At 53.3% G+C, this 17,766-nt stretch overlaps 7 protein-coding genes across 7 annotated transcripts; 4 read left to right on the top strand and 3 right to left on the bottom strand.

Annotated features, from left to right (window-relative positions):
- Positions 1-30: 30 nt before the first annotated feature.
- QC762_100440 (uncharacterized protein) lies at positions 31-2,013 on the bottom strand. Its single transcript, XM_062884420.1, has 2 exons — positions 1,097-2,013; positions 31-1,038 (listed from the first exon to the last, which is right to left on the bottom strand). Exons 1-2 carry the CDS (start codon positions 1,131-1,133, stop codon positions 440-442), a joined length of 636 nt encoding a protein of 211 aa, XP_062747247.1. The 5' UTR covers positions 1,134-2,013; the 3' UTR covers positions 31-439.
- A 448-nt stretch (positions 2,014-2,461) lies between these two features.
- Positions 2,462-3,820, top strand: QC762_100445 (uncharacterized protein; the record flags this gene model as incomplete). Its single annotated transcript, XM_062884421.1, is given in 3 exon segments — positions 2,462-2,716; positions 2,731-2,767; positions 2,993-3,820. 3 exon segments carry the CDS (start codon positions 2,462-2,464, stop codon positions 3,085-3,087), a joined length of 387 nt encoding a protein of 128 aa, XP_062747246.1. The 3' UTR covers positions 3,088-3,820.
- QC762_100450 (uncharacterized protein) lies at positions 3,344-6,148 on the bottom strand (the record flags this gene model as incomplete). The annotated part of the gene is made up of 2 exons (XM_062884422.1): positions 3,344-5,401; positions 5,468-6,148. 2 exons carry the CDS (start codon positions 6,146-6,148, stop codon positions 3,344-3,346), a joined length of 2,739 nt encoding a protein of 912 aa, XP_062747245.1.
- A 1,203-nt stretch (positions 6,149-7,351) lies between these two features.
- QC762_100460 (uncharacterized protein) lies at positions 7,352-9,858 on the bottom strand. Its single transcript, XM_062884423.1, has 2 exons — positions 8,094-9,858; positions 7,352-8,034 (listed from the first exon to the last, which is right to left on the bottom strand). The coding sequence occupies exons 1-2, from the start codon at positions 9,423-9,425 to the stop codon at positions 7,918-7,920; spliced, it is 1,449 nt and encodes a 482-aa protein (XP_062747244.1). The 5' UTR covers positions 9,426-9,858; the 3' UTR covers positions 7,352-7,917.
- A 1,845-nt stretch (positions 9,859-11,703) lies between these two features.
- Positions 11,704-14,025, top strand: QC762_100470 (uncharacterized protein; the record flags this gene model as incomplete). The annotated part of the gene is made up of 6 exons (XM_062884424.1): positions 11,704-11,854; positions 11,918-11,950; positions 12,009-12,380; positions 12,447-12,899; positions 12,960-13,687; positions 13,745-14,025. The coding sequence occupies 6 exons, from the start codon at positions 11,704-11,706 to the stop codon at positions 13,784-13,786; spliced, it is 1,779 nt and encodes a 592-aa protein (XP_062747243.1). The 3' UTR covers positions 13,787-14,025.
- A 703-nt stretch (positions 14,026-14,728) lies between these two features.
- QC762_0026230 (uncharacterized protein) lies at positions 14,729-15,375 on the top strand (the record flags this gene model as incomplete). Its single annotated transcript, XM_062883153.1, has 2 exons — positions 14,729-14,743; positions 14,986-15,375. 2 exons carry the CDS (start codon positions 14,729-14,731, stop codon positions 15,373-15,375), a joined length of 405 nt encoding a protein of 134 aa, XP_062747242.1.
- A 753-nt stretch (positions 15,376-16,128) lies between these two features.
- On the top strand, positions 16,129-16,508 carry QC762_0026220 (uncharacterized protein; the record flags this gene model as incomplete). Its single annotated transcript, XM_062883152.1, has 2 exons — positions 16,129-16,392; positions 16,431-16,508. The coding sequence occupies 2 exons, from the start codon at positions 16,129-16,131 to the stop codon at positions 16,506-16,508; spliced, it is 342 nt and encodes a 113-aa protein (XP_062747241.1).
- Between the last annotated feature and the right edge of the window lie 1,258 nt (positions 16,509-17,766).

The raw sequence follows: 17,766 nt of genomic DNA, 5'->3' as shown, positions 1-17,766 counted from the left end.
CCATTCAGAACTGTCCAGTACTTAGAAAGTGTGGTTGCGGAATGTGGACTTCGAAGTACCGTAGTTGTGTTGGCCCCCCAGGATGAGGTCAAGACAACGCAAGGGAAGGCAAAATATTCGACATCATCTTGCATTAAGCACTATTATCACCAATCTTCTCAAGTCTATAGCATACCCCAAACATTCACGGCCATTCATCCAATCCGAGCCCAGACATGCGAGACCCAACCCAGTATATAAACCGATTCCATGCAAATATTCCCTGTGTAGAACGAGAGTGCGCCAAAGTGCCGTGATCATAAAAGAGTGAAAGACAGGCCGAAAAAAAATGTCCCATATAGGTATCATAGCCCAAACACCATGCTAAACGAGAGAAACGCTAGTAGTTTGAGTCATCAAAAATGAGTGTCGAAAAAAGAGTGTTGGTAAAAGTGGGCGCTTAGAGCTGGCCACCGCCTTGGGGGAAGCCGCAGCCCTGCTTGCCATTCTGAGTGTTGGCACCCACACCAGAGCAGCTGCCAAAGGCGGGACGGACACCGTCGTTGACCAGAGCGCAGCAGCCAGAGGCGCAGTCAGCGTCGCTGGTGCACTCGCCGGTGATGAACTGGCGGCCGGCACCGTTGCCGACGTTGCCAGCACCGGCCGGGTCGGGGACGAGGGTGCTGGGCATGATGGTGCCACCAACTGCACCGGCATTACCACCACCCTGGTTGTTGTTGTTGTTGTTGCCACCATTGTTACCACCACCATTACCGCCGCCGTTGTTACCACCGCCGTTACCGCCGGCATTGCCACCCTCGAAACCGCAGCCTTGCTTGCCGGCCTGTGTCTGAGCACCTACACCGGAGCACACACCAATGGTCTCACCTCCTCTAGGGAGGGTAGCACAGCAGCCAGAGGCACAGTCGGCGGCGCCGTTACACTGGCCTCCAATAAACTGGCCACCAGCTCCGTTGCCGATGTTCTTCTCACCGGCGGGATCGGGGAGGGCCTGGCGCTGAGAGAGGTCAGGAGCAGCGTGGACGGCAGCAATGGTCACTGTTCATCATGTTAGAGTGGGCAGGAACAGTACATGTTGAGAAGTGAAGTGACTTACAGGCCAGAGCGCTGACGATCTTGGTGAACTGGACCATGGTGGCGAGTGATGAATTAAAGCGAAAGAGACCAAAAAGGTGTCAAAAGTTGGATGTCAAGGAAAGACCAGTGGTATTAAAGAGTCGACTGGCGACTGCTGTAGAGAAAGGAATGCAAAGGGACACCGGGTCCTGTTCTTGAAGAAGAAAGATGTAAAAGGATTGACTGCGGTCGAGGGATGGCGAGATGAGTTGAATGGTCCATCTGAACCAGAGGGAACGACTCGTCTTTATACAGGTTGCTCATGAGGTGATGGGCTTTCGAATAAGGCTGAACTCAGGGGTGTCCAAAGTTCTCTCTCCTGTCGGTGGCGTTCTGAGTCGTGACAGGTCGAGCCAGGCGATCAGAAAGTCCTTCCAACCCGATGCAGTTGTCGTCTCAGGCCCTCGGATGCTAGTGGTTGTGGTGGTGATGTGCCAGGATCACTAACGCGGGGTGCAGACAGGGGTCTAGAAGGTGGCACAAAACCCCTGTCGGCAGAGGTTTGGAATGTGGAACATTGTTCTTTGGATGCTCCAAATGGAAACTGTCTGACAAGACAGGCGCGCGTGTAAAACCAACGACCAAACCGGGAGCGGAGTTAGTGAGTGGATTCTCGTCTGATTCTGGTCGGGCACTTCGGTTGAAGTCTCTGGGTTGTCGTCTCACTCCTGGCCGCACCAAGTTGATCGTCCAAAGAGGCGACGGCGTTCTGGACTCCGACAGGGGATTGTAGGTCTCGGCTTAGCGGTAGGGCTCTCGGCTGCCGACCGAGAGGAGATAAATTACGGTGGGCGGCCTTTGACACGGCCCAAAACCGACGGAGTATGCATCACCAGGAGGTAGCCTTTCTCCTTGTGGTCAACTGTGGTCGCAGAGCTGAGGGTTGTTGTCAGCTACAATGTGATTGATGAAACTCAAACCCCTGGAAGCAAAGCTTGAGCAAGCCACAAGATCCCTGTTTCTGTGGGGTCGGCCGATCAGTGGAGCCTTCCAACGGCGCGCAACACAACCTCTTGGCATGTTTGGCAGGTGGGGGGAGGGGCATTTCGATTCCTCCTTGAAGGAACTTTCATTTTCAGCATCAATACCTTACCTGGCCAACACACCAGCATGGCGGCTCTTTTCCTTTGCAGATAACCGTCACCGTCAGTATCCCAAAGCTCATCCTATGCCAGGGCTCAGACCGTCCCGTCCCTGAGACCGACGCGACCCATCCTGCTGCTGGGCCGCAACGGAAACCACCCGCGGCCGTTACACAGGACTTGCTGAGGCCAATTCTGGGGACCTGGAGAATCCATCCACAGGACGCGAGCTCGTTTCGATGAGCGCGCGCGTTTAACGCATAATGCAGTGCGAATCTTGTCATGCGTCGGATAAACAGCCTGCCATCGCACACCTCCAACAGTTCGGACCTTTCAGGGTACCATCAACTCGGTCGAGGATCTATGCTTTCCCCATTGGATCTCTGCCGCCGCACCCCGAGGATCGATGTGGCGGCGACGGCTGGGGGAGATGTGACAAGATCAAAGGCTTCACGATGAATTACAAGCATACGGTCCCCTTTAGCTCACATTTTTCAAACTCCCTATTGATATTCCAGGTGAGTGGGTTCAGGCCTGGCATTTCGCCGTCCACTTCGGAGCCGGTCCCGGTGTCTACTCCACCAACTCCGACAAACTTTCCAGATCAGGCAAGTGGCGACCCACTCTTTCCGACGACATCCAAATCATTTTCCCGCCGTGCGCCTGGATTAGTAGAACCAAAATTGGTGGTTACTGATCAGATTGCATCTTGCGCTGAGAGAGTGAGGCACTGCTGTGACCGTTGCGTACACGTGGCAACCGCATATGGCTGATCATGGAGATCGACCCCACAGGTATGAGGTTGTACATGCCGCAAGGCGAGCATACATCAAACTTGGTGATGCCGAGAGGTGTCTTTGGCTATGACGTGGATGATAGGGGGGCTTAGCTGAGGAGAAGGTTTATAGCACCGGACGCGCTGGAAGAAATGCTGGTCTACAAGTAATGTACGTAGAAACAGGACTCGGTATCAACACAGACAATACACAAATGTACACACCAATCCATTCATGTCTACCCGCTCTGCTCCATCAACGCTCCTGATCCAGCCAACAACAAAAAGATGCAAAACCACAATGTGCTCTCCAAACTCCCAAGCACCTATAGCCTCCCAACAATATACATTGCACCATGAACCCACCCTCTCAACGCCAACTGCTCTCATTCCTCAATTTCCTCCATCGCGACATCTCTCTCTTCGCCCCAGGACCGTCTCCTCTACTCCTTCCCGCGGCTGTCTCACCGCCCCCGCGCGAGTCCCTCCCCCCGTCGGCCCCGCGCCTGCCCTCACCGCTGCCACCCCGGACATCTCCCGCCTTCCCGCCCCCTCTCCTGGCTTGTCCGCCCTGTCCTCCGCGCCTGCCAGCGCCCGGGTTCTCTTGTCGTTGGCCCGCGCGCGCCGTGGCTGGGCTTGGAGCCGGAGCCCGGGGGTTGACAGGCGCCCGCGGGACCGGGTTTGGCTGTAGCTGCGTCCAGCTCATGTCGGTGTTAAGAGTTTCGATGAGGGTGCGTCCACCCTGTCCCCTCGGCGGTGGTGACAAGGGAGATTGGCGCGTGTGAGGGCGCACCGGACCCGGGGTTGCTTGGACGGGACTGGCCGCCGGTTCTTGGACCTTTTCAGCCCAGACCACAGTTGGGGTTTTGGCTGCTGGGACTGCGCTGGCTGGGGATCCTTCAATCTTCTCAGCCAAGTCTACACTCTGCTTCTTTGGTGCTGGGACGGGACTGCTCATCTCTTCGGTCCGGCTTCTGGTTGGAAAGCCGGGGGATGTGGGCGGCTTGCGGAATGTCCGCCACCTTCTTGGAGATGCGTCGGAGCTGCGTGAACTAGCCTGTGAACTCTCTGGAGAGGTGGCTACCAACTTGGACCACACAGCCTTGGTTTTGTCAGAACCTTTTGTGCTGTCTGCTGGGGCATTGAGTTTGGCCGCCAGGGGCTGTTCTGTCTTGTCACACACTATGGCTGTATTCTCTGGCACCTTCTCACTCTTTTGAGTTGCGGTACTGCTAGTTGGAGAGTATGGCCCTTTCTCAAATGGTGTTACTTGGTTCCCTGTTCGACCGTTGGGCGTGTCGATGACTCTCTGGTCACTCTTTGTAAACGTAAAATTGCTCGTCTTCTGACTCATGGTTCTGACAGCTTTGGCACCACCGAATCTCTGGGCAACTTCGTGGCCACCCATGAGGGCTGCTGAGTCGTCTGTTCGCTGCTCCTTCACTGACCCCTGATTCTGTGCCTTGTCTCTGGGAGTTTTTGTTTCTTGATGGCAGGAACGGTGAACGACTGCGGGTGACATGAGGCCAGTCCTTGGAGGCTCCACATGATCCGAGTCTTCAACAGACTCTTCGCAGTCAACTCGACCCGGTTCGCTCTCTACAAGCTTCTCTTTGGTGTATTTAGCCTGTTCATTCTTGAGACTGCCACAATTGCCGCGGTTTACAAGGCTTAGAAGAAGGACTTCATCCGAAAACCGCACCGACTTGGCACTCCCAGTGCCAGACGAGTCACTCTTGGACCTCTCTTTGAGACAGCTTCCGGGGGGTGAGGGTGTCTCGAGTATCTGCTGAGCACGTTGGGGCGCCTCGGTTTGGGCGATCTCGATTGTCGCGTTGGTCCTCTGTTGCTTATGCTTCGACGGGGACGACGCTGGGGTCCCGTGAAGAATGGCCAGCATCTCTTGAGTTCCAGCTTCAAGGCCCACGGCATTCTCGTATTGGGTTTCAGCTTGAGAGTGATCGTAGGTGGTCTGTTCGTCATGGCCCTCGTGGTAGCGCAGAGGAGTGAAGGAGCAGTTCAAAAATTCAGGCCCCCAAACCATGCTGGCTTCATGACGAGCCAGCTCCCTGGCCTGCTGGCGCATATCGTCATTCGTTGCCATGGCGTAAAAATATCTCGTCCATTCCGCCCACAAAATCATACTCTTTTCCGCATTCCATTCCCGATTGTCCAGAAAGAGAGGCATGAGGTAATCTCCGCCCAGGCACGCGTTGTCGCCGTACATTTGTGCCAGATAGTAGTCGTTGTGGTACGGAAAGTACTCGGCTGGGTACACGGCTTCGAAATCGATGAATTCCCGCACTGTGAGAGGAACATACGCTGGTTCATCCGTGTAGTACCAGAAAACCTTTCCGTTACGGCGAATACCGTATATGACGTCGTCGACAACCCTGCCAAACTTGCGAAGCATGTGCTCAATGGGTACCTCTCGGCCTATCAACAACTCCTAGGTGTTGGAAAGCTGGGCATCATACGGGAGCTTGTCGCGTACTTGGTTGATCTGAGAAGGGGGCTGCCAGTGACTCTGGGTCATAGCGCTCTGTTCCTCGGTCGCAATGGTGTTGCTGGGAGTCTCGACATCAATTGGCCGTGGCTCAACAGTCTCCGCAGGTAGAATGGCATCATTACAGGCGTTGCCAGGGTTTGAGATGGGCACCTGTGACTTGCACCTGGTCTCATTGACCTGGCGTGTGACGTTGTCTTGTTTGAACCCAGGCACCCTGGTGTCAACGATGGCCTCGCCGGTAGCGGTCGAAATTGCGCTATTCAGAGTGGTATCGACTACCGTGGGAACGGAGTCATTGGCAACTTTGAAGCTTGATGTCCGAGTCGCGGTGACAGGTCCAGTGTTGGAGAAGGGGTTATTGACAGCTATTCTCTTCTTGACAAATGCCTCTCTCTTTTGACGCTTGTACTCACCATCAAATTTGGGCGGAGATAGCTGGTGTGCTGCTTCTTCAAGCGTTTTGTCTGTTGACAAGTCGTGGGTGTTTTCCGAGTGCTGAATGTGCTGGGCTAAACTGTCACAGGTTCCTCGAACTCGGCTTCGGACCCATCTCGGCATGAGTGTGATGGTCCAGTCACTCTCGCCCTCGAGCTCACGCGACAGCTCGGCGCAAGAGAGGAGAGACGAGGCGGCGGGCTCGCAATCCACCATGGAAAAGGTCATCATCTTGAATTGACTTGTTGCTGATCTGTGTTAGTTAGAGACGTTTACAGTTTGTAGGCGGGAAGCTAATGAATCGAGACACTTACAGATAGTCACTTTTGCGATAACTGGTACCGATGGTAGTAAATACCGAGCTGAGAGCTTCGAGAAGATGACGACGCGCGGATGGGAGGTCACGAGTTCAAATTGACGAGAAAACCAGGGAAATTTCTTTGGTGGCTGAAACCTCCAGAAAGGTAATGTTTAGAAGGTGATGTCAGCGGAAGAGCGAGCTCCCCAGCGTGTTCTTGCAAGCGACAGTCTTCGCTGTCTCTCTTTGCGAGGAAAGTCGAAGTATACTATCAATCAGAATTAATCAGATAGGCTTGGCCAACAAGAGGCAGCTGCTTCACGCGATCTTGAATGCGACCGGCTTCACCTGTCTCGGTTGTTCGGAGAGCTGGTCGATCGATGAATGCGACTCCCAACAGTCGGTAACCAAGGAAATGAAGACAAGATAACTTGAAGGGGATGATGGTATCGCTTCTGGTAGAGAATGTGAGAGGTAAGAATCGGTCGAAGGATTGTTGGGTCAGGGATCCTTGGACGACTGAGGTCGCTGGAGGGAAAAAGGGAAGCGGGAGAGAAGAAAGACGAGATCCGTGAACCATAGAGGAAGAGCATCGAGTGGCAGCCCCAGCTCTTATTCACTGCATAATTATGGGGAGGAAACTCAACACAGCGTGCACAGGCCACCTCGGCAGGTTCGCGAAGACATTGCACTGTGGTGACGCGTTGGGAAGGAGCGACCGCGCTGTTGCCAGCAGCATGCCCTCTCATCAACGATCTGCCCTGTTTCTCAGGTTGTGGGAGTGCCTGTCGACATGTATCTGTCCCCAAGCTTCGACTATCCGTCTTGAATGTCAAATTGTCATTATCTCGAGATCTTGGGAAAGGTAACCCATGGCATAATGGGGATTGGTTGAGCAGCCCTAGAGCACCTGAATCAATGTTTACTTCTGCAGCTTTTCCATCGCCACCAAGGGCACACCGGTTGACTGAAATACCAGAAACCCGGAGAGATTGGATGAGAGACCAGTAAAAATATCGATGAGGGAACATGGTACACCTAGATCAACGACCAAAGAAAAGCCATCCGTCCTACGGAGCTAACTCGAGGGTACCTAGCGATCATGTCCGTGCCTGGATAATGCGTGAGAAATATATCATCTCAGTACCTATGCACATTATCACCATGAGATGGCCGTATCACTTCCAGCCACATCGGACGACAGATAGCTTTTATTGTGCCAAGATTCTATATATAACCACAAAACTACACAAGCCAACCCATACCGAGGTACCAAACGCCGAAACCGCTGAAAACTAAACAAGTTAAAACAGTACTGCAGACTCATGCGTATACTGTTTTTCTTGTTTCGTCAAGGTCATATGCCCATTTCTTTGCTCATTGCCAAGTATATCATCATCACTCATATCTTGCCATCCCTGTCTCTATTTTAACCTTTGGCAGTCCAGAGTCAACTGTTTCGCTGCACGAACCAATCTTCTTGTTTCCCAGAACCATTTTCCACACTCCTTGGCCTCCTCCCGTTCCCAGTTCATGTCCCTGGGCACGAAGAGCACGACGTCGCACAACAGTTTGTTGTATGTCGGATCACAAGGGGTGCTGCAGGCAGCACTGCCATCTTCCCATTCATCGTCCACAGCATTGTCCACTTCCAGATTGAGTGAATCAGCGAGAGGGTTGGACGTGGAAACAGGGCTGGATGTCAAGACCTTGCGCTGCCCGCGTCCAGCTTGCCTCCTTGGACGTGGACGAGGTCCGGAGCTTCTCTCAGGGCCTGTTTGTGTCGCCTGGGTTGACGTGGACAAGGTCGGGAGTTTCTCTATGTGCACAATGGTAATTAGCAGCGTGTACAGACACAAGAGACTAGGGGAGAGTACAATTCTTCTCAGGCAACGCCAGCAGCGCAAGAGGGGTAACCGGGGCATTGAAGGCCTTCATAAAAGGGACAGCGATCTGGACCTCTTCCACGGGCAGAGTTGGCGGTGGAGCTGAGGAGTCGGCGGCAGACACGTTCTTCTCGGGCAGAGCGAGTAGAGCGCAAGGTGTAACGGGCGAATTGAAGGCTTCGTCCATCCAAGTCTTGTCGACGATCAGGACGACCGGGGCCATGGTGGATCCGGCTGCGAGTTGATCAAGAACGACTGTGGGCTGTTCGGGGACCGGAGTGGGAATAGCAACAGGAGCGTTAGACTCGGCATCCTTTTCCTCGGTAGCGGCAACGGCTTTTTGGTTCTCGACAGGAGCGACGGGAGCGACGGGGGACTCTTCGAGGGCATCGACCTGCAAGATCAGAGTCCTTTGGGGAAGCGCAAGAAGAGCGGCAGGTGTTACAGGTGCTGCAAGAGCATCATCCATCCATGTCGGGTCGACAGAAAGCAGTTTCACAGTAGGCGAAGTAGGTGCAGCAGCAGCGACGGCAGCCACTGTAGCAGTGGGGAAACCATCGCAGGGCTCGACAGGAGCGGGCAATTCCACCACTGCCGCGCCAACACCAGTCAAAGTATTCGGCAAAGCAAGAATCGAGTCGGGAGAAACGGGGGCATTCAGGCTCTCGTCGAGCCAAGCGTTGTCGGGAACCAAGGCGGAGAACGGAGTGAACACGGCGACTGTCGGAGATGGTTGTTTGTCGGCGGCGCCAGTGTCGCTCGGGACAGAGGAAGCAGGAGTTTCGGGAGAGGTCTCGACAGGTGAAGTAGGATTGGTCTTGTCGTCGCCATCAAGAACCAGGCCAGCTGTTTGGGGCGAAGGCGAGACGACGGTGGGAATGGTGAACAAGGTCTGGAGGAAAGGCGTGATGGCGATGTTGTTCAGCGGTGGCCGGCCGCCAGACAGGGACCCGAACGGGGTGTGTTTTCGAAAAAAAGACATATTGGAATCGGCGACTCCCACGACGGGGTCGGCTGCATTGGTACTCATGTTGACGTCGGCCCGGTGGTCATGATCCGGACTCGGCGGTGGCGGGCTGTGGTGATGGTGACAGCAACAGGTGGTTTTTAAGGGACCGCGGGTGGTGCGATAAGAAAAATTTGATTGCCGGCCGCGGCTCGCCGGCACATGCCGCCAGCCGAAACAGGGGTCCGTTTCAGCCTTACCCCGGGCCCACTGGACCGCCGGAATAGGAAAGAGGTGCACATGTGTAGATAGCCTCGTTCCCAACAGTCCAGATTTACAGCCCGCACAACATGGGCGCTTCAACCTTCTTCCGCCCATTCAAGAGGAGTCTTGATACACCATCAAAGCAAGCGCATTCTGTCTCCTACAATCAACATAACGATCCAGCACCTGGCCGAAATATCAACACCACCTGTCTTCAACATCCATCACCTGATCAGAGCAGCGCCACGAGCCTTGTCCGGAAAATGCCGTCGGTCGCGAAGATGTCCCCGGCTTGGAATAACGGTAGCCCTGTCACATTCCTACCCGTATCCACCACAATACACACACCCATCAGTAGCTATTCGAGTCGATACCGCACAGCAGCACCAGGGTAAACCTCACAGTTCTCCAACGAGAAGGGCATCGTACAAGTCAGGTACGCACCATCCTACATTAATCGAGGCTGCCACGTTCTAACTAGAGCCAACCACATCGCAAGCGCTGCTTTTAATTAACAAGCTGCCAAAGAGCTCATTTACCATCCCGCAACAATATGAGTGTCCTTGTGTCTGATTCCGCAGAGACTTTCGAGGTCGGCTCTTTAGATCCAGCCTCCGCAGACTTTCGCCAAACTATTCCTCAGGACGTTGCCGTTATGTCCGTTCTCTGAGCCCATAGAAGCGAACGGGCCAGAGACAGAGACAGTCCGAGACTGTGATACCAACTTGAGGAAGACGACTACCCCCGTACGTCACGGCGTCCAAAACATCTATATTGACGATGAAGGACTTCTCAATCTCTGGAACCTTACAAATCTGCAAGGAATCTACCTTGTTGTAACTGTGGTTGGTACCCAAACTACCACTATGCGCCTCCCTCGGCGACGAAACGGAACCAACGCACTCCTCCTGATCTGGACAGATGTGCAAGAGGACCGTAATTATCTACCCGATCCTTTCGAGAAGGATGGAACATACGAGAGAAGCGATGTGGTTCTTCTTGGGCAAGTCTTTCCCCCACCTCATGCAAGCTTTAATACTGAGAGCTTTTGCATGAGCTGGCAAAATCAAGCTTTGCCCCGTCGGGGTCCGCGCAGGAGCCCGCAAGATCCCGGTCCAGGAACAAAACCGCCGTCCTTCTTGAACCCCTTCCACCCGTCGTTCACACATTCCCTCCCAAAGTTGGGACATCATCTCGCGCTGGATTCACCCATCTCTTCACAATTCGCCTGGCTCCAGCTGACACCCAATGTAAACTACAACCCCAGTATCCAGGCCGGGAACGGACCACCCAGCCATGATTCAGACTCCGACTACGACGGCCAAAGCGACACGGATGACTACAGCGTGCACTACACCACCTGGACCGGCCTGGAGTTCACCTCCTGGGCCACACACAGCTACATTGATTCAGACGGACGCATGGATCTCTACAGCCTTCGTCAGCTCCGCGAAGCAGACTTGTATACCCATGGCGCCCTGCCCCGGTGTGACTGGTGGCGCTGGGAGGACCCGGACCAGCACCCTGGATCTGAGGGCCCTGATTTGGTGTTGGTCACGCCAGAAGGAGATGAGCTTGAGCTGGATGACCCAAAGGAGTACGATGGATCGTATGCCGAAGAGACAAACCAAGCTAGTGAAAGTTGCGATGAGACGGATGATGACGCCGACGGGGGGAGCGAGACAGGGTATGCATTTGACGCTGCAAAAGGCATCATGTGGGCGGATGACGAGGCGGAGGATGACTATTGGGAACGGGTAGAAGGTCAAGGAGAGGAGTGGTGACATTTTTTTGATTGCGTGGGGGGCTGTGGGAGAGTTTGTGGAGTTTGGGCAGGGCAACGGAGGTGCCTCTTTCTAGACTACATGTATCGCTACCCAACTACTGGTTGGAAATGGACTGGAATTTCCTGGCGTATAATAGACGGCGATTCTACGGTTTCCACCGTACACGAAATTTCCGACCGTTGCGTATGTCCTGGCCAAACCTCAAAAGGACCACTTGGAGCCACGAAAAAAGTTCCTTGCCTTTAACGTCACAATCAACCCCTCCTTTGCTGCTAAAGATCCATTCCCAAGCCGGCAATGCGCCTCTGTCGGTATGAATTCCCGATTCCGAGAAGCCGACTTCTCTAGCGCGCCGCGTGTAGTGCGATGTGGCCAATGGGCACGCCAAGGCGTATGGCGACGTGACACAGACGAGCTCTTTTCGTTCCCGCCCTCTTCCCAATATAATGCGGGTGAGATATGAGGTTGTGCTTGGGTTCCATTATGTGAAGCTGGAATCGGAGCAGAACTCCGTGAGTGCGGCTTAAGAAGAGACCAGGTCCCCAGTACGTACGTTGTCTCAAGCTCCTATAGACACAGCAAGTGAGATACTCTGTGAAGCCATCATGAGACTTTGCGGCGCCATACAGCTATCCTGCTTTGCAGGGTTGTTTCCGGCCAGCATCCAAGCCATCAAGGAGACATACGACTATGTCATCGTTGGGGGCGGAACCGCTGGCCTGACGGTTGGAGATCGTCTCAGCGAGAGTGGAAAACGTAAGGGAGTTATCTCATATCTCCTGCCTTTTGAGAAATCATCAACACTGACTCATGCAAAAGACAGCGTCTTGGTCATAGAGTATGGTTACCTGGGTGAGTGCAGGGACTTATGTTGGGCTCTATCCGTCTTGTGTTCTGACATTGATGACAGAACCGGATGGTCAGAGGCCTGGAACGCTCTACAACATAACTTCGGCGCCAGTCGCTGGTCTCAACAACAGGACGTTCCCTGTGTCTATTGGATGTGTCGTTGGCGGGAGCTCGGCCGTCAACGGCATGATTTTCCAGCGAGGAAACGCAAAAGACTACGACGTTTGGGGAGAGCTTGGCGGTGGCAATTCAAGAGTCCGCTGGGATTGGGTTGACATGCTCAAGTACTTCAAAAAGAGCATCCAGATGACAGCTCCGAAGCCAGAGACAGCTGCGTTTGACCTCAGATACGACACCAAATACTGGGGCCGCAACCTTACGACCAACCATACCATTTTCGCCACCTTTGGCAATGTGATTAACCCCAAGACTCGTGAGTGTCTTTTCATAAGCCTGTCTCAATATCCGTTCTAGCAACTTAACTCGTATCTCTTATCAGATGCCTTCTATGAAGCGGCCAAAAGACTATCGGGGATGAAGGTCTCACCAGACGCTGGCAGTGGGCAGCTTGGCCTACAGTACTACCAAACTTCAACAAATCCATACACGGGAGAGAGGTCCTACTCCCGAACGGGCCACTGGGATCGTCTCAACCGCGCCAACTACGATCTTCTCACGGCAACTCGTGTGAACAAGATTGTTTTTGATCACCACAGAGCCGCAGGTGTTCAAATCTATCCCCGAGGTGAAAGCTCGAAAAAGACTACCATTCGTGCCAGAAAGGAAGTCATCCTAGCTGCCGGCGCCATTCATACGCCTCAGATCCTGCAGCTGAGTGGCATCGGACCTGCTGACCTTTTGAAACGTGCCGGGATACCGGTCGAAGTTGACCTCCCTGGTGTCGGTTACAATTTTCAGGATCATACCTTCATACCTGCTGTATCTTTCAGTTGTATGTATATCCAGGGCCGCTGAGGATGGACGGAACCAGCTAACAACTTACACTCTTCAGGGTTAACGTCACCACCAATCCCAGAGCACTTAAATATCACCGTGGTTGATGATGGGCTGGGAAGAACCTCGCTAGGATTATCTGTCGAGCTGCCAGTTGTTTCCCCAGGCTCCTTCAAGCGGATCGCATCCAAGTACGAGTCTCGAGATCCGGCTACATATCTACCCAAAGGTACCGACAGAACCATCATCAGAGGCTATCGTAAGCAGCAACAGATCTACGCTCGCGAGATGCGAGCCAAAGACTTCTCTTTTCTCCGCGCAACCTTTTCGGGTGATCCGTCTTTTGTCCCCATTATCATCCACCCCGTCAGCCGCGGCACCGTGTTGATCGACCCGGCCGCAGGCAGCGACATTGAAGTCGAGCCGATCGTAAACTACAGGGCCGCCTCGAACCCGATAGATGTGGATGTGGCGGTTGAGGAGATCAAGTTTTTGAGGAGGTTCATGACCACCGGGGAGTTGTCTAGGTACAATGCCACCGAGGTCGTGCCGGGGCCTGGGTATGAGTCGGACGAAGCGCTTGGGGCATGGGTGAGGGCAAATACCATTCCCAGCGTCTACCACCCAGTTGGGACGGCAGCCAAAATGCCGAGGGAGTGGGGGGGAGTGGTAGGGGAGGACTTGATGGTGTATGGAGTGAGGGGCCTGAGCGTGGTGGATGCGTCGATGATGCCAACAATTGTTGCTGGTACCACAAGCATGACGGTATATGCGGTTGCAGAGAAGGTGAGAATCGATCTTGACTTTTTCTTGGTGAATTTACAAGCTGACAAGCGTGAACAGGCGGCCGATTTGATCAAGTTGAGGGCTGGTACAATGGTCTGATCAAAAGGGATTCGTCGAGTGCCTGGATGAGTTAGGCATGGAGTGTTCAGTCAGGTGTCTGTTCGTCTGGCAGTGGTATCTAGATGGTGGATGAACCTCAGCGGACACGTCTCCTTGCCCCACCAGGCACCTCATGTCTGAAATGGAATGAGCATACTGGGATATTAGACACAAGTTTATTCACCAGTGTAAACGCCCCACAAAGTCACAAAATTTCACTTCCAAGCTCCCAATTCACCCAACGGAACAACTCAGGCTCCAGTTCCATGGACTCAGCCTGGCATTTTCTACATCACAGTCCCAGTGAATTGGCCAGATCATTGCCAAAAGTTCGGATCATGCACTCGGGTACCTCTTCCCTACCCAATCGATTCTCTTGCATGTATGAGGTGGATCGTCCAATATGCTGGAGGAGCTGCTCTGGTATGGATCCTTTGTTGACCTCCTCCAGTGCCCCAACCATCCAGGTAATTCACTCAATTCCTATGCGATATCTGACATGAGCAACTGGAGTCAGACCCCCATCAAGATTTTGAAGAGCGGTTGGGGACGCCGGCTGGACCCAGATACCACTGTAAAGATCTGTCTCTCTTGTTCCCTCCTACACTTCCATTTCCTTTTCGCATCCGCACCTGAACTGGGAGACTCAACTCTCAGTACCAATTCTCACATCTAAGTCGCCTCCTTTAGTAAGACACACGACACAATCAGCGCGATGAGGAGACTCATCGTTAGCTTAGCGGCACTACTCACCACTGTCACCATCCCGACTGACTCGGCGGGGAGGTCCAGGGATGGCTGGAAAGATGTAACACACGGCTTCAGCCTTCAGAACTTACCGGCCGAATTCCAGCAGACCCCTCCCCACTCGCCGGGTTACACACGGACAACGCTCGGGGTGTTGCGCCCAGCAAAAGCAAGTTGATCCAGGACTCCACCCACATGTCTAGACAGTTGGTTAGCCAACAGTGATTGATTTGCAAGCAAATATAGCGGTCCGGTCTGATCCGATTCTGGTAGCTTTGAAGGCTACATGAAGAAGTTGGCCAAGAAGAAGGCTACTACCGGCAATACTTTTGGATACTGCTGACGACAACAATACCTTTTGGCTTTCCACTCTTGGCTCCCATGGAAAGATGTGTCTCTGGCGCTATCCATCCTAATCCGTGAAATGAAATACTAACTTCATTATTCAATAGGCTCCACTGGCCGAGAACAACTATGTCCTACACAGAAACGCCCTGGACTACAGGGCCGACAACACTGGGACCAATAACACCAAGGAAGCAATCAATGCTGCCATCATGGATGGTAACCGATGTGGCGAGGACTGCGGAAGCACTACCGTTCGCTCAGCTCTGATGTACTTCCCACCCGGTACCTACAAGATCTGCACTCCCACCATACAGTACTACTTCACACAGTTCGTCGGTGATCCCAATAACCGGCCCATCATCAAGGGATGCGAGACCTTTACTGGAATTGCCCTCATGGATGTCAACCCCTATATCCCCGGCTCAGGTATCAATTGGTACAGTTCCCAAAACCAATTCTTTCGACAGATTCGCAATTTCGTCTTCGACCTCTAGTCGATGCCCGCTGCTATCGACGAGAATGGACAGCCCCTGGCACCACCTGGTATTCACTGGCAGGTTAGTCAGGCCTGTACATTGCAAAACCTTCTTTTCCAGGTGCCGACATCTGACAATCTTGGAAAGCCTCCTACCCATATTGGCATCTTCACCGAGAACGGCTCGGGAGGGTTGTTTCAGATCTCGTCTTTGAGGGCGGTGCTATCGGGTGGCGAGTGGGTTCTCAGCAGTACACGGCTACATCACTACAGTTCAAGAACTGTAGCACTGCCGTAGACATGGTGTGGGATCGGGGTTTCAACTGGCACAAGATCGAGATTGATGGCGGCAGCGTTGGCTTAACATCAGCGGAATTGGTGGCCTTAACGACCAGGGTATCGGCTCAGTGTCCATCATTAACTCGGTTGTCAAGAACGTGCCCATCGGAATCCTCGCTGCTCCCTGTGCTGCGGACGTGGTTCTTGACAATACGGTTTTCACCAATGTCTGTATCATTATGGTGCTCAGCGGAACAAAGGATCCCATCATTGAGGGCACCAGTGGTACCAAGGAGCTCACCCTGCGGGAGTATGGAAAGCAATACATTCACAATCAAGGCCGGTCTTCCATGGGCCAGTCTATTGACGACCGTCTCCGACCGCGCCCTTGTTTGATGGCATGGCAAACTGTTTACTCGTCTGAGACCCCAATACGAGAGTCTACCAGTTTCTTCCTTCCTCGTAGTGCCCGTCACCGCCTTATATCCTCGTTATGCCACCAACCACGCTTGCTACCCCTACCACGATCTACATCGACCCGTACACGACCGAGGTCGAGGTTGGACAAATGCAAAACGGAACCTTTAGCGCCATAACTACGACTTTGACAGTCGCTGTGGCCTCTATCGTCACAAGCGTCATTCCAGTGGCCAACTACAATTACACGGGTGAAGAGAGTGAAGGTGCTCCGTTGTGGATCATTTCCAACATTGACATTCCACCAGCTCCCGTGGTCCTCACCAAACCCGATGGCGCGGTGACAACCCGGACTCTCACCTTCCGCCATGGCCGCAGATTACATTCAGTGGCGAGAAAGCCAACTCTTTCACCCCCGTTCCCTCTGTCCACACCGTCACGTTTACCAGTTCTTAATACTCTTCACGGCCCGCCCCAACATATACGATGACTGTCACAGACACACCTGGAGCCTCAAATACTACGTCGGTATACACCCTCGCTATACCAAACCATCTGGTGCATCGTCGTCCGCCATTACATTCACCACTCAATTCTCGATTCCGACTACCACGCTCCCAGTACCCCCCGAGTTTGCAACCACCACGCTTGTGTTACCGACACCGCAAACCTTTTACCCACCGGTCGTCGACCCATGCCCAGTGAATCGAGTATATCTAAAACAGGAAAGTGTCTGGGTTTCAGCTCCCACTGACTGTCCGGCTGTTGCGAAGTCCATAACCATTCCTTGGGACTTTCCACCAACCACAGCCAAGTGGTTGCCCGTCCGCACCGAAGGAAGCTTCGATTTTGGCTGTACACTACACTGGTGTCGGGACAGGTCTTCCCACTTTCACTGAATTTTCTACAGGAGTATACATTGAGCTACTGGATAAGAAGCCTGAAGACGAGAATGAGGACAACACGAGTCATTGTGACGGCTTTAGAATTCTTTTCGTGAGTGCTCATCACTTGAAAGTCACTTACAATCTTACTGACAATTATCCAAGATTTGTATTCCTTTGCCTCACTTCAACGTTGACTGTGAGTGGGTGAGACTGCATTTCCCCACGGCCGGCCCTTTTGTTATAATCGGTCCGCCACCAATCCGGTTGCCTCCCATCCCGGGTATTGAATCCATTTCCCACCGTTACCTCGTCCGTGACCACCGATCACGTAAGTTCTTTGTCCTACCGAAGCCCCAAGAATAGAGAAATTCATAGGTATTGTGGTTCAGTAAGGTGGGTTCTTGTCACAAGGTGTATAGTATCAAGTAGTCAGATGAAGGGGGTGAAGTTGGTTGTGTTTCTCTGCTATGTCTTGCTCCAAAAGTCCCCAATTTAACCACCTAGAAGTGGGCCCATCCTGCCTTCCCACAGTACCAGGTACTAATCAGACGACAACTGAGCAGCACTGATCCACATGGTCACCCTGTGGCCCCTGAGGAGGATCCAACGAACTGCGAGTCAAAAGAGGCCGAGATATGCGCCACCTCGAACTTCGTCTCCACAACTGTGATCAGCAGCTCAACAAGCACAATCACGTCTTCGGCAACCACGGAATGCAACACTATCACGGCCTGCGTGGTCACTGATGTTGATCAGGACACCACAAGCATGAGTGGCGAATCTGCTTGTCCTTTAGCAACGCAGCCTGCCGCCGAACTCCTGCGTCG

This window comes from Podospora pseudocomata (genome assembly GCF_035222375.1).
Source record: "Podospora pseudocomata strain CBS 415.72m chromosome 1 map unlocalized CBS415.72m_1.2, whole genome shotgun sequence".
Lineage (NCBI taxonomy): Eukaryota > Fungi > Ascomycota > Sordariomycetes > Sordariales > Podosporaceae > Podospora > Podospora pseudocomata.
This window is presented reverse-complemented; position numbering and strand designations above follow the sequence as displayed.

Coding starts and splice junctions, on each gene's coding strand:
- QC762_100440 (XM_062884420.1), bottom strand. CDS start 1,133: ATGGTCCAGTTCACCAAGATCGTCAGCGCTCTGGCCT. Junction 1,039..1,096: donor GATCGTCAGCGCTCTGGCCT/GTAAGTCACTTC, acceptor CATGATGAACAG/TGACCATTGCTGCCGTCCAC.
- QC762_100460 (XM_062884423.1), bottom strand. CDS start 9,425: ATGGGCGGAAGAAGGTTGAAGCGCCCATGTTGTGCGGGCTGTAAATCT. Junction 8,035..8,093: donor TGGCGTTGCCTGAGAAGAAT/TGTACTCTCCCC, acceptor TTGTGCACATAG/AGAAACTCCCGACCTTGTCC.